Genomic DNA, 15381 nt, shown 5'->3' with positions numbered 1-15381 from the left:
GAACAGTTTCTGAGTTATAAGCATTTTTGCATGTCCTGACACCCCCTCTTTGAAAGGAGCCCCCTCCTCAAATATGGGGTTTATCGTAAAACCGTTGGCTGGCGCAGTGTAGGTCAGACTCATCTACAGTCCTGCATAATTTCATGTTGATCGGTGCAGCCGTTTTTGTGCTACGGTTGACCAAAAATCACTGAACAATAAATAAATAAATAAGTAAACAGTACGAGAACAATATGACTCGCGCTTACGCTTCACGTGCGGGGGTCATAATAAGATTTATTTATCATAAAATAAAGAATGTGTCAGCATGACAGAGTTGTGCCATGAAACATTTAAACACAGCATTTATTTTTGTCTCCCTCTACAGGACAAAATTGTGTTTGCAGCTCTGGAAATAATCCAGCTGCTGAAAGTTTGACTCGTGTAACTCCAGAACACGGTAAGAACGTGCACAGAAAAAAAAAAGTAACTTAAGCAAAACCCAAATATCTGTAAAAGTAAATAATGAACCACTGTTCATTTGTATTTATTCATAAAGAATTTAGCAGTCCATTCATCTACTGATTATCTATCTATTATCTCAGAAAAGATGATTAATTCAGCCCTGATGCAACAGATATTACAGTTTCAATGCTTTGAGAGCACCTCAGGCCAGAATGGGTTAACAGATGCTGATCTTGCAAAATGTAAGTGACAACTAGCCAAGTCAGGAGGCTTTTATAGTCAATCTGAGCAATAAAATAACTGCAGTACTCTATCACTGATRATATAACGTGATGAATTGCTCTAAAGTTTCTTTAGGATCATGGTGCTTAAAGTAAGACACTATAAAACAAGACCTGGACACTGAACCTCTCATTGCCCCGACTGTGTGCCCCGTCGGTGTATGAATGTGGTTTAAGGACCTGATTAGACTCTATAGAATGATTTATTCAGGTTAGCTTTGCAGCGATGCAGCAGAGTGCTGTATGAATGTGTGTYGATGYGTTAATGAGGGTACAGATTGTGTTGTGAAGCACTTTCAGTTGCCTGGTTGGCGAGAAAGGTGCAATAAAACGTCCATTTACCGTTTAATGCTAATGCATAAACGCAAACAGTAGATATGACGAGACAGTGCAGACAACAAACGTGTGAAAGCTGAGCAGGACTATTTTCTACAAAGTCCAGGTGAATGTAAGATAAGAAAACGTGATGATACGTGCAAATAGAAATGTGCAAAGGTTTGAAGTGAAACGTGTGGATTCTGTCTGGTCTGGGGGAAGTKAGGAGCACAATCTGGCAGTGAGGGCCTGGATGCTTTGATACCTGTTTCTATGGTTTGTGTGAGAGATGCTGTACAAGGGTGAAGCTAGAGGAGTGACCGGGGTGGCAAGTACCACCCGAGGTGCCACCCCTAAATAACTGACAAGTAGGTGGGCATCTAAGATTTTGTATTTGCATTTAAATTTTAATAAAAATTGTTTTCTGATTTTACTACACAATTTCAGCTGTTTATGTTTAAAAATGGCTGAATTATAGCCCTTTTTAAATTTAGCATTAGCATTCATGGTCAGCCTAATTTAGAATTAGCATCGGGGATCAGTATGTGATCATTCTTAGCTCCTTCACAACAAATTTAATCTGGGTGAGTCTTAAAATGGCTGAATTATAGCCTTTTAAAGTTAGCATGATGGATTAGTGGTTAGCACTAATGGCTCACAGKGAGAAGGTCCTGGGTTTGATTCCTAGTTCGAACCTGGGGTCTTTCTTTGCAGAATTAGCATATTCTCTTCATACGTGTGAGGGTTTTCTCTAAGTACTCCTGTTTTCCCCACACCCCATAAACATGTACTATAGGTTGCCTTCAGGCCCAAGTCATCTGCAATCTCACTGGGATTTGCCTGGTTAAATAACGGTAAATAAGAAATAATCTTGAATTTTTAATTAGTTTGGTAAAGATTGTTTTGGGGTACTTCTTCAATAAAACTCAGCTTTGTGTGTGAAAAATGGCTGAATATTTGTGACCAGCATTCAGCATGTTTTTTTTTTTTTATCTTTCATTGCTAAGATCACAGAATTTCAGCTCAATATTTCTTAAAACAGCTGAATGAAAGCCATTTGGAATTAGCTGTGGCGACCATCTTTAATTTTCAAATCCAGAGTGCTTTTCTTTATTTGTATGTTCCCTATAAAATACATCTTAGCCACCCCTGATATGAGCCACCCCTTGCAAAAAAGTCTAGCTCCGCCCCTGGTGCTGTAGGCTTTACTTTGAGTGATAAGCCTATCAGGGCACAGGGATGGGACTGCAGCAGTATATTTTTCAGCTGTTCTCACTGTCTGCTATTACGACCCGACACACTGGTTTTTATACCAGACAGTGATGCAGCTGCTCAGGATGCTCTTGATAGTCCCTTTCCCTAAAGCGGTTTTCACAAATTAATTTTGTTTCCCCTTTTAGAGCCAAGAGACATCTCAGCAGAAGTAGTCGGGCCCAAACCCACTCGTGCGCCCTTCGCAAAGCAGCAGAAGGACGGCAGGAAACCTGATGTCCACCTCAAACCCCGACCGCCGTACACACACTCCCCACACGAGCGCCCGCACTCGCTGGCCGACCTGAAGATGTACAAAGACACGAAAATATTAGTGGCCAAATTCCTGGAGCACTCCAGTTGCAGTCTACCTCCTGAAGTCCAGCAGGTTGTCAACAACATCAAGTGTGTCATTAAATCCGACGAGAAACACATGGAGGAGGCCATCTTCAGTGCCAACGTCATCGATCAAGTAAGTTTGGAAACAGTCGGCGCAATGCAGGCTGGTGTTGGTGCAACTGGTCTGATACTGATACTTTGCACAAATACACCTAATGTATAAATCTTTGAAAGAGTAGTATATTTCAAATCACTGCTTCGTAAAAGATACACGACATCAGATTAAATTATTTATTTATTTTAAGCTCAAGTATGTTGATGAAGCATCCTCATTTACATTAAGCCAATCTAATACAAAAGAAAAAAAACAGGGGGCACAGTCATACAGAATATGTGAAAATGGTGTTTTAAATCAGTGATTCCCAACCAGGGGTACATGTACCCCTTGGGGTACGCGATTATATTACAGGGGGTATGTGGAAAAATTTCCCAGGTGTGTAAAAAAAATAAAATAAAAATAGGACTGAGATATTTAGGGCCCTATGATTTCCACAATGTGGAAAATGCAGACAGAACCATGAAACTGACACAAAATGGAATCCTGTATAAGACACGGAATCTCATGAAATTTGCTCATTTGGGGTATTTGATGTATTTAGGATGCTGCTGTTTTCTGCACCTGCCATTACCTGGTTTATTTATTTAATTATTCACCTTCAAGGCAACAAATTTATCTTCGTGTTTAAGTTGAGTTGRGTTAAGTTGAAAAAAATGAAAGGCCTGAGAATTAAACATTCTAGGGGGTTAAAATAAATAATTTCCWTTTAATAAACAGTTGTTGTACATTATAGTTTTGGAAAATCATCATTACGTTTGACAGAGGGCGTACACAAGTCTAAAAAGGTTTATTTATGAAGAACTCCTATAAAAATTGTGTTACATTAACATGAAAATACTGAATGTGTAACATCTACAGACTGAGCACCAGCCATCGCTTACTCAGGCAGGAAAAAATAGTTTCTGACCAACCACATATGATTTAGACAAGATTTCCGTTTAGCTTCTTTCCACTGTGTTTCTGTTAATGATATACATTACCTGAAATGGCTGAAGTAGCAAAGTGTTGATGTTTTGATTTTAGTATCTATTTTGGAGCATAAGGTTTTGGTTTTTGTGGTAATATTTTAGTAGTGAGCTGCACATTACTAGTTTGTAGCTGAGCAAAGATCAAAGTGAGCTACTGAAAACAAAGAAAGGCAGCATTTTATGTGAAAAAGCAAAGTGAATGCTGACAGACTGCTGAAAATTTACAGACGCTGAAACTGAGTTGTTGAAGCTCCGAAGCACGACTTGTAAAGATGACTCAACTTTCTTCTTGTTCTTACCAGATGATGATTCAGCACATCATCGGCGGGCCCAGGAACCGCGACCACGGGGACCTTCATCTGCAGAGCTGCGGCGCTTTGAGCTCGTCCCCGTCCACGAGCCGTTCAAAACACCTGCCCCAGAAACACAGCTCCTCCGCCGACCCACGGGCCTCCCCCTGCTCCGAACGCAGCCTCGAGTGCAAAGAGACGATTCTCTGACCACTCTCCCAACAAGGACTGGGGTCAAACCTCCAGGGGTTCTCTGGTGGTCCTGTGCAGCTGATGTCTGTAAAGACGCTCCTCAGACCTGATGGGACTGTGTCTCYTTCAGTGCGACTGCAGACTGAAATGCTGTCGCGCTTCTCGTATAGTGCCCTGTGAGACCGTGCCAAGGCATCAGCAGAAATGGTAGCAAACTCTGACGGAGCCTGCCAGCATCTGCGGTGGCTTCTCTCTCATCAGAAACAACCAGAAGAATGTGTTCTCCTTCAGGGGATTGCTTTTTGTTGGTTTTCTTTTTACTGAGTTTCATCTCTTTTATTAAAAGAAACAACGCACAGCTGGTAAGTTTGGATGTCAGTGATGGAAAGACAAAGAAAACACCATTATGTTTTTTTTCCTCTTGTCCTCATGAGAAACAAAGAAAAATGTTTGCATTAAACTGTGAACTGAACCAGCGGGGCTTTCTTTGCCATTGTTTGCAGACTTTGTGGAATTGTTCTTGATAAGGTGGTGAGTATTTTGTGGTTCAGTAACAACACAAATGTGGATAAATTGACTTACCTCATTGTGTTACAATTCTTTTCAGTGTTACAATAAAAAAAATATGCATTTGTATGCTGTGGTATGAGTTCTTTCTTGTTTTCTGACAGTAATCAGGTCTGAGCATCTTGTCATCTTAAGCGTGACTCAAGTCAACCACAGAGAATACAGTACCTGTGATTATTTTTGACGAAGCTCACATTTTTTAAGCTTCATGTAGTTACTTTAATTGCTGGTCTAAATTTTACCAGCTGACATTTTATCTTCAGGCCAGGATTTTGTTTTTAASTAGTTCTTTTGTGCACACTGAAAGGCAAGGATCTGGGAGCTTCAGACACATCCATCATCAATTAGACGACAATCTGGGTCTTCCTGCTTCCCCTATTATGGCTGCTATTACATGTTGATTTTACTAAGCTCGAGTATCAAATTAAAGGGTTTTAATTTAGTAACAAATGCGTTTGAATTTGTTTGGTGTATACTATAGCACTGGTAGAAATTATATTTTTGGGTTGAGAGCTGTGAAAAGTGCCACTGTTTGCAGAACATTGATGGCAAAAGCTTCTCAAGCTTGAAATTTCAGTTAATTATAATTAATTATAACAAGTGTGTGTGTGTGTTTCTATAGGCCTTTGAAACAAACCATACATTTACACTTTTAAATGTGACACAGCTATGCTACCAGAATGTATTATTATCAGCTATTTTAGCTCTGGAATTCCAGCCACCTACTTCCGGTCTTCACATTTTTTGTATTTTCTAAATTTATTATTTTACGGTGCAAGTTCAACCTTACACATTTAAACAGATTTTTTTAATATAAAAAATGTGATTATTATAGCAGTCCATCTGAGATCACTGCCACTAAAACCGAATTTAAAGCTTTTATTTTGAAAGAAATCAGAGCGGTGTTGCGCAGAAATAAAACACCCCGTCCGAAAAAGTACCCTCCAACACGGAAAGCGCATTTCACGTGAATTTTCAAGACGCTTGTTTTCATMATTTAAACAAATGTCTATTTGAGATTTTTCTTGTTAGTCTATGTTTAGTAGATTTGTTTTTGTTTTTTCCTGCCTGGTGGGGCGCGCTCCCGAGATTGGGGAATAAATTCTTTCGGGGATACTTTTCTCGGCGCAACACCGGAAYTAGCAGTTTCTCCAGCTAGCTTAACAAATCCCACACAAGTTGTTTCGTAGGCAGATAATTTTTAAGTGTTGTTCAAAGGGTGTACTCTTAGTGTTTAAATGGGGCCAGATTGGCTCTAATATTAAATATTTAATCCGTCCTCTGCAAAAACAAACAAAAAATACGACATTCTTCGCTGACAGCACAGCTGCTAGCTTGTGATCGGTGAGGAGCTAACAACACCYACAACGTCAGGTCAGAAATCAGCGCTGGTTTTTTTTGACAAAGCGCATATGTCGATGTTTTGTAATCAGAGGAGCTTCCAACGTCTTTACGTGCCGTGTTTTAACCGGGAACCATGAATGAAGGCGGTACTAGCAGCGCCACGGCGCCGCGTTGCTGTCCACGTCTCATCTGTTGTGTTTAACGTTGCTATCTGAGGCGTTTTTTTTTTTTTTTTTTTTTTTTTCGACAGTTGGACGAATTGCTGAGAAGATGCCGAGTGTGCGGAAGGGGAAGAAGAGTAAATGCGTGTAGAAATGTGAAGAGTATTGGAACATTTATGAGTGTGTGCGTGTAGCGTTTGTGTTTATCCACGTCATGTCACGGATGTGCTTCACATCGGGAGAATCGTCACGTTGAAACTCAGCAGGTTGCGGTAAAGAGAGAGAAAAAAAAAAACCCTGAAGTGACGCTAAAAAGACTTTTTTTTCTCGTGTTTCTGACATGATCGGGTTCGGCGCAAACCGGAGGGGAGGCCGCCTCCCGTCCTTCATCCTCATCTTCCTGATGGCGCTCATCGCCGTCCTCTCGTTCAACTACTGGACGGTGTCCAACAAGCACGGCCGCCTGCTGGACGAGCTGGCGGAGATCCAGACGCAGATGCAGCGCTCGGACGCGGCGCGGAGCCGCCTGGAGAAGCGGAACTCGGAGCTGATGGTGCAGGTGGACACGCACAAGAAGCAGCTCGACCAGAGGGATGGAGACTACAGCCAGCTGGAGGACAAGCTGAAGGCCCGAGAAGGCTTGGTGAAGAAGTGCTCAGATGAAAAGGTGAAGTTGACCCCAACCTGCCCGTCATGTGTGCCAGAAACATGTCACAGGAAAATATCATCCAACTAGAACACGTCTGAATGCAGACACTCTTWTAAATTTGAGCTTAACTTTGTAAACAGAGGAAAAAATGCTGCATAAAATGAGCAAAAAAAGTCACAAATAAAGGCTAAAACCAGTTAATTATTAGAGTGAATCGGGCAGTGCTTGAAAAATTGAATTATTATCGTAAAAATTCCTGATCCATAAGTGGTAGAAGACTCCAATGATCATGCCTAAGATACTTTTTATTTTCTTATATTGTTTTTTATGTATGAGAAATGACAAATTTTAAAGATCCTGAAGTCTTTTGAAGCTGCTCCAGAGAGAAAACCATAATTCCCTAAGCAGCGAGAGAGACACTGGGTGAAAGAAGAAGAGAATGGCTATTTTTATCTATTTAAATATGTTTAATTGAAATGAATAGTTTACAAAAGATTAAAAAATTTCAGATAGTGCAAAAGTTAATGACATCAACCGTTGATAGAACATTCAGTGGTAAAATCTGTAAACTGCAGTTGAGTAAAAAAACGTAAAATATATCAAAATGACCATTTCGGGATGTAAAAATCTAACTTTCTGTGACCTGTTTAAATGTTAAACTGTGTTTATTCTGTACAGAACATGCTTAAACCAAAACTTCCAGACTAATTTTTTTCACCTGTTTTGCAAAAAACTCCATTGAGCAGCACAGTATTAAGGGTGCTTAGATGTTTATATAATCGCCACCCTAACAGCTTTATTTCTCTTTGTTTCCTAACACTGGGGGCCGTGGTCAGAGGGTAAATATTACGTTAATCTCAGAAAAAAGTAAAGAACTATTACAACCAGGAGGAAACCCAGTGGGTCAAAATGTTCTCATGTAGCACTAAGCAACAACACAGTCTTCAGAAAATACAAAACTTTAAATGCAGGTTTTTATTTTGCTTCACGTTAGCAAAATTATCAAACTTTTTCTGTTGTGTCACATTGACTGTTAAGTGTTATATCACGACATTCTTCACTGCTTTATCTAATCTGGAGGAAAAGGGTACAGGCCTACTCGTGTATCTCTTTGACCTGATCCGATGACAGCAAAGCTGTGTCAACCCCCGACTTAAAGCTGAAAAGGATCATCTTTTTAAACAAAGGGTGGAATTAGTTCTGTTAAACCTGTCCCGTCGCTCTCTGTCGCCTACAGCTGAGGAATCTTGTCGAGTGGCACATTTCAGCTTGATTTGCAACAAAAAGACTCCATGTTCTTATTACGTAGCATAAAACATCAAATACGAAGTGTCCGATAATAAACTTTTTCTTGACCCGGAGCGTCACCCAATTCCCAACCGCTTTCCCTTTGAGGTCGGCTCCACCCAGTCTTTTCTCCATAATCACCACCCTCAGCACACTTAAATGTTTGGAGCTTCTTTTAGAATAGAAATTCTATAAGTTGAACTCAAACGTCTCTCTATACACAGTTGATTTATGCAACTAGACTGAAGTGCATGACAAACTTAAACAGTGGAGCACAATACAGTCTTCTGATTTGCTCACCATAAACTCTGAACGACCATTTGTCAGTTTGTTCTAGCTCATCTTATTTGCCAGCAACACCCTCTAAACTTATAGACAAAAGCTGAAGGCGGGTTTGTATTTAATCAGCATCCAGCCTGGCCGGCTGATTTCTCTCGTAGCTTGTCTTTATTCCACGTGTGATTGGCTGACACAAGTCAAACCATCCCTGAACCATCTGTGATGGACTAAGTTGCGGTCTATCCAAGTCAAGTCCTGTTGAGTTCTCAGATCTCTTTTTCAAGGGAGGCCTGGGCCTGAAGGCAACCTAAAGGTACATGTTTTTGGGGGTGGGGGAAACCGGAGCACCTGGAAAAAACCCACGCAAGAATGAGGAGAACATGCCAACTTTGCACAGAAAGACCCCAGGTCTGAACCGGGGATCAAACCCAGGACCTTCTTGCTGTGAGGCGTCTGTGCTAACCACTGAGCCGTCATGCCACCAATGGTATTGGTTTGATAAATAAAACTGGGCTGATATTAATGTCTGATAATGACTTCCCCATTTTTAGTTTTTCTTTGTGTTTCTCTTTTGGGAGGGTAAATGGTTGGTTGAGTGGTTTCTGTTTGATAGTGATAGTTACATGCTGCGCAGCCAGGAATAACTGAAGTAGAGCAATATGGTCTTTTTTTTTTTTACGGTATCAAAAAAGACACAAGTCTATTTGTGCGTATATTTATAGAAATAATTTGTGTGTTTGTGCAATATGTTAGCAGCCATAACACCAGTAATAATATCGGATATCGATATCGTAGGGCTGGGCGATATGGCCCAAAAAAATCTGATTTTTTTCATCACAAATTCGATTTTAATCGATTTGTTTCCCATTTAACGGAGTGTCTCTGTTTCAGGCGTTGAAACAAATTTGTTGTACTTCTGCTTTTTGTTGTAAGAGACTTCAAACAGACTTTGCAGTGAGGTTTTTGTTGCTCCATGTCTGAGGTTGAAAAACCTAAACAGTTCCAGATAACTGAAGAAACAGTGCCTTTTTTGGGAAGTTGCTAGTTGCCATATTGTCATGTTGTGTACCAAGCATCTTGAGGGACAGGTGGGGTGACCTCTGAACTACAGAAGCCCCAAAGAGTGCACTCGTGGGGAATAAAATCCAGATTTTTCCCTAAATTAAATCTTTATAAATGGCAAATTCGAATTCATCCATTAAATCGATTTATAGCCCAACCCTACGATATCGGTTGAAATTTTCYTATCGGTGCATCCCGATATCTAACCCCCGCCTCTCACGCTGTGACTGCAAGAGATCGGCACCATCTCCCCTGCGACCCATTTACCAGTACCAAAAGACAAAGCAGAAAAAGATAATTGGTGGATGGATGAAGTCAAACTATCTTTCTTGTCTTGCTGAACTTGAATCACGTTAAAGACTTGTAATTGTGAGACACACCATCTGTTTTCAGGTCCAAACATTCAGCCTTCTGGTTATCACTAAATACTCTGATAATGAATGTTTAAACTTTATAGAATTATTAACTAAATAAGCTTTATTAAAGACGCAGAGAATAACGTCAACATTTGTAGCCGAGCTGGTTTTAATGGCAGCTGAAAATCAATAAAATTAAAGTCACAATGGTTAAAAATACCTATTGGCAGCTTAATTAACACCATCAGTTACTGTGGTCACGTGTTCTAGTTGTTTTACTGGATGGGCGGTAAAGTGTCAAAGGCAGAAAAACAAAAGTAAGACCGCTTCAAGTTTCTCTGAAGTTTGTGTTTCTCTAATCAGGACAGAGGTTGGCATCAAGTGACAATGTTCCACTTCTTCCCTTTTGTCAACAGCCCAACCTTGTTTCAACAGAGATGTGTGCGGTGGGCCTGGTTAGAGACGGTATATTTAATCTGTTTTGTAATTTAAGAAGGAAAAAAAAACTTCATGGAGCCATAACAATCAGTGATTGTAGTGTCTGGGATTCTTCCCCTCRTTCAAGAGTTTAAAACTGAAAGATTGTGTTGAATTGTAAACCTGATGGTTTTACATCAGGATTTGGGTTAGTTAATAATGCCTTAAAGTATCATTACTGAGAGGGATGAATGACAAGAAAATCCAGACCAACGTGTTCTCCTAGTTTTGCAAATAAAACTGTTTGTCCTTGAATTAGAAAATGTTTTACACGTTGACACTTATGTCTTTGGATTTAATTAAATAATAATAATAATAATAAAAATAATAATAATTTTTTATTTTCATTTTTTAGGCAAAGTTACAGGGTGATGTCAGAGCTCAAACAACAGAGATACAGAGACTGAACGGTAAGACTGACCACCAGAGGGCGCTTTCAATYTAACAAAAAATTWATTTSATCAAGAAAAATGCACCTAACTTGAAATATTGCTTGTGTTTGTATGGTGGTGTTGCTGCAAACAGAACAATTAAAGGAGCTGAATCAAGAGTTTTTGAAGCAAGAAGAGCAGCTGAAAGAAGTGAAGAGGAATAGCACTACCTTTGAGAAAAAACTGGAGTACGAGAGGTATTTCATTTTCTCTTTTGTTTCAACAACTGCCATAAAGAGCGATTTCATCAATCCTTACCAGTTTTTTATATAGATTTTTTTATTTTTCAAGAAAGTACAGTCTTGTAAAACACAAGATAGATTCTTATAGAATTGCAATATTTCACGTGTGTACATTTCTAATCTCGATTTGAATCAAATCAACTTTATTTGTAAAGTGCTTTAAAGCAGCAGCTGCTGACACAAAGTGCTGTATAGGGGGTCAAAAACAATAAAAATAAATCAACATTAAAAACACTAAAAAACAAGGAAAAAACAGCTAAAACAAACTAAGGTCTCAAGCTAGGTTAAAAGCCAGTGAATAGAAATAAGTTTTGCAGACTTTCCTGTTTGCAAACTTTATTTAGAGAAGTGTTTTAACATAATTCATAGAATTGTTAGTCGTGCTGTTCCTCCTTACTGCGAACACGGAGAGGAACGGCTGTGCATCATTAGAATATCGTAGTTATAAAATTTAAAGGCACTTAATTTGACATGATGCGGTGGCTGACTTTTCTGTTGGTTTTGGAACAGGAGTAGCTCAGTGAAAGTGTGAGATAGGATCACTCTGTCACTAAAAACCGAAGCAGTATGGCTGACAGCAAAGACGGGACTTATGGCTCTTTGAAGGGAGCTAGATCTTGTGGATCAAAGAGCCATTCAAGTCTGACTGTTAGTCAGGCGGCACGGCCCACGTCACTATGTTACAAAAAAGAAAAAAAAAGAGTCGCATTATTTCTAAACTCCTTTTTGAAAATGTGTGTCGGCTAGTTTACAGTGCGGACGTCAGATCGCGCAGCTGAAACAGGACTTTGAGGATGCAAAGAAAGCTTTAGAGGAAGAAGCYTCGAGGTTAAAAAAGGTCAGTATGGACCGGTTCTGATTAAAATGAAACCAGTCATTTCAGTAAGTTTTTAGGAAGATTTCAAAGGTTTTGCTTCTAAGAGCACCAACTCTTTGGTGTTCATTGGATTTATCAGCAACATATTTCTTAAATCTTTAGTGACTTTTTTTSTTATTTTCTCTTGATTAGTCCGTAATCGATGGTCAAAACGGTGTAGCAGCTGGAGGGCTCGCAGACGGAGCGCCTGGTGTGGATAAAGCTAAAGAGCGCCACACAGTGGTCACTCACCGGCACGACGGGCAGTCAGATCTAAAAGGTACAGTGAGTTTGTTGTCTGTTGACCGGTTCATGTTGTTTCCCCAAGAACTTCTAGTCTGAATGCAGCTTTGTTGCTCAAAGCAAATCTGTGTACTCTGATTGTTCATATTAATCAAATAATGTATTACTTCCTGTTCATACAGTACATTCCTGCTTGGAGTCAAACAGTTTAAACACCAGTCTTCGTCTTTATTTCTTTCGTTCTGTTACAGAAGATATGGGTAAACCTGGCAGTGATGCTGGCATGCCTGGCATAGAAGACAGCGAGGTTGGAAAAATGGACGAAGTGCAATTTGGTGAGTTTTGGATCTGAAAATAATTTTTGTTAGGAAAACCTGGTGAGTTTACTAGCTGCATCCACAACTACTGTCATTTGGTTTTAGCTTGTAAGGAGGGTAAATGGTGGGAAGTTAAGTAACAGAATAGTAAAGATATATATATGTGTGTGTGTGTTTGTGTACAGTGATACGCTTTGGTAAATACTTACTGTATGTTGCTATGTTTAGTCTTTAAAGTGCCTGCGACATAAAACATTTTTTAATAATACAAATGCATTTTTTGGAAAGATAACACTGAGAACATAATGCAAAATAATTTTCATGCTGCTGAGATGAACAGTTGTTGAGATATTTGCGTGTGAAGTAACAGGAAGTGACATCAAAGGGGAATGTCTGCATGAAAACAGAGCTAAGCTAAAATGCTCAACAGCCCAGACTGTGMAGAGGAATCATGTTTTAGATTATTCTGAGTTGCTATCAGACAGAAAAAGAGTCAGAGTTCAAATCAAAGTGTTTCAATAAACAAAGACCAGTGAGTTATTTTTCTTAAAGGAGTTCCCCTTTGATGTCACTTCCTGTTTCCCTTTTGCCGAGCCAAGTTTGAAAGAAAATAGGTCAGTTATGTGTCCAAATGGGTAAAATAATGTGCGTAATGCCAAGTTTTGAAGTTTTCTCTGACTTTTTGTATTTTGTATCTGAAGGATAAGCACGTCACTGGCACTTTAAAAAGAAATAAAAAACAATGCTTTGTTTAGCACATAAAACGGAGAATGTCTTCTGTTTTTTTGCTTATTTAAAGCCTTAAAGAAACCTGCCATAACTCAGAAGCAAGACGAGGCGCCTGATGTGGTCGGACCTGCAGGTGCTGAGCCTGGACTCGGGGCCGCTGATGGTCCTGGAGGCCAAGGCCTGTCCCTGGACCAACCGGGACTTCAGCAGGACCGACTGGAGGGTCGAGAAGCAAGGATCGCACCCCCAGGTGTCAAACAGCTGGACAAACCGGTCGTGTTCGAAGAACATAACAAAGCAGGCATTAAGGCGGACGAGCTAGGAGAACATCAAAGACAAATACAAGGTAGAGTCCACTTCCCGTCCTGCTTTAGAGTCAGTGTGGTGATTGGATGAACAAACATAATGATGTGGCAGCTGTTCCCATGTTGGATGAGTTGTTGGTTATAATTTTCCCGTTTGTGTTTTAGATCGTTAAATAATCAGATTACAGCTCCTCACTACTCTGGTTCTAAATAAATAAAACATAGATTTTGTGTTGGATTGTGAAGTTGTAATATTTTGTTTCTGTTGTCAGTTCCCGATAACGTCAAGYGTGACAGGGAACACCTGAAGAGGATTCCTCTGCCCCAGGATAACGCCCAGGTTCCCAAACCCATCCAGCCTCACCGCGTCAAAGACCAAGTCCCTGCAGAGCAGCTCCACCACCGCCAAAGTGAGTTCCTTCAGCGTACTTTGATATGAGGGAATAAATGAACGTGGAGTAGGTGGGTTCTGGAGGTTTGCTCTTTGGAAATGTTTTCATTTCTTTCTTTWAAGGGCTGAAAAACAAAACAAATTATTGAAGTAAGCAGGAACTCCTGTCGGCTCCTGTCTCTGTGGGTAAAATATAATGTTCTGTGGTTCCATTTGTGTGAGCTTAATCACTTGCTTACAGGATGAACCAAGCGAGCGTAAATCATTTGTAAACATGAGCAGAAGAGCTGTCAGCGAGCAGAAAACGACCTCAGCTGCAGAGGAAAGTAGAAACATAACGCGCCTGGCTCCCAGATTTTTTWATTTTTTTTCTTCCCTGGAGTGCAGCTTCTGCTTTGCTCTGCTGCCTTTCTCTCTCCTCTATTTTTTTATTTTAAATTGTCTGCTTCCTCAACTCCCTTGTGCCCTCTTTTCAGACTTGCACAGTTTTCCAGTAACGCGAAGGGCCACCAAACAGGTCTGCATCGTGTCTGAACGAGCACCTCGGTGCTCTTCTGCATGATGTGACATCTTTCTGAGTTGCATCATGATCTCACGGGGAAAGGCCTGAATGGATGCAGCAGTGCTACAGTAGCTGATATGTGTTCACTGTAGGGCTGGGTTACTTCAATTTAATGTATAGTTTGCACCATTAAATAATCGAGTTGTTCAGGATAAGAACCTTCACTGTTTCTCTGCTTTCATTCCGTGCCTCAAAGAAAAGCAGCAGTGAGGCTACAGTAAAAATATAAAACCTTCTTCTTCCTGTAAATATAACAAAAGCTCACCACCTAACAGCTGATAACAGTTCTTTATTCTTCTATTTGAAGCCATTTGTGTTCCAGAGCTGATATCTGCCAAAAACCRTAGACAGCTAATTCATCACCTGCTGAAACCTCACTGAACTCTCACACTCATTTATGGGTTTTTTTTCTAATTTTTTGCTTCCGTATATTTCTTTTATCTTTTACCTTTCATTTTGGCAAATTAATTCCACCCAAATGCAATCCTTTTTAAAAAAATTTTTTTATGCTAATCTCAGGCGCTCTGACTTACTCTGAGCCAAAGCCACCAGCAGTTTATGTGCATCTCGAGTCCCACTCATTCTGACAACATTGTTGTTTCAAATCTGGAGCCAAGCTGGAATGTAAAATGATCCACGTGCTTGTGTAAAATAAAACCGTTTTACTCACTCACCCCAACAAAAAAATAAATAACAATTACTAGGGGTGCAATGATGCAGAAAATTCACGATTCTGTTCGGTTCAATACTTTAGTCTCACGGTTCGATATTTTTCGATACTAATAAAAGAAATTTCCATGCCCTGTTTAACTTGTAATTTATTGAAATTAATTATGAACATTTGTTTAACCTCAAAAGTACTGTTTTTAAATGAAATGTTCATAATTAATTTCAATAAATTACAAGTTAAACAGGGCATGGAAAT

At 39.8% G+C, this 15381-nt stretch overlaps 2 protein-coding genes across 9 annotated transcripts in view; both read left to right on the top strand.

The window, feature by feature from the left end:
- The window catches only part of fam189a1 (family with sequence similarity 189 member A1), an 86523-nt gene extending 81689 nt beyond the window's left edge, over positions 1-4834 (top strand). For 3 of the 4 annotated variants that reach the window (XM_014026324.1, XM_014026302.1, XM_014026309.1), the window contains exons 10-12: positions 368-439; positions 2441-2763; positions 4019-4834. In XM_014026324.1, coding sequence (XP_013881778.1) covers positions 368-439; positions 2441-2763; positions 4019-4216 — 593 coding nt within the window. In that variant the 3' untranslated portion in view covers positions 4217-4834. The remainder of the gene's footprint in view (positions 1-367; positions 440-2440; positions 2764-4018) is intronic. The other variant, XM_014026314.1, reaches the window with a different exon arrangement.
- Positions 4835-6325: 1491 nt separating this feature from the next.
- golm2 (golgi membrane protein 2) overlaps positions 6326-15381 on the top strand; it is a 14192-nt gene continuing 5136 nt past the window's right edge. For 3 of the 5 annotated variants that reach the window (XM_014026281.1, XM_014026274.1, XM_014026260.1), the window contains exons 1-8: positions 6326-6937; positions 10736-10790; positions 10906-11008; positions 11801-11891; positions 12063-12189; positions 12404-12487; positions 13269-13544; positions 13776-13913. In XM_014026281.1, coding sequence (XP_013881735.1) covers positions 6611-6937; positions 10736-10790; positions 10906-11008; positions 11801-11891; positions 12063-12189; positions 12404-12487; positions 13269-13544; positions 13776-13913 — 1201 coding nt within the window. In that variant the 5' untranslated portion in view covers positions 6326-6610. The remainder of the gene's footprint in view (positions 6938-10735; positions 10791-10905; positions 11009-11800; positions 11892-12062; positions 12190-12403; positions 12488-13268; positions 13545-13775; positions 13914-15381) is intronic. The other 2 variants (XM_014026289.1, XM_014026268.1) reach the window with 1 other exon arrangement.

Source organism: Austrofundulus limnaeus, unplaced genomic scaffold, assembly GCF_001266775.1.
Source record: "Austrofundulus limnaeus strain Quisiro unplaced genomic scaffold, Austrofundulus_limnaeus-1.0 Scaffold5, whole genome shotgun sequence".
Taxonomy (NCBI): Eukaryota; Metazoa; Chordata; class Actinopteri; order Cyprinodontiformes; family Rivulidae; genus Austrofundulus; species Austrofundulus limnaeus.
This window is presented reverse-complemented; position numbering and strand designations above follow the sequence as displayed.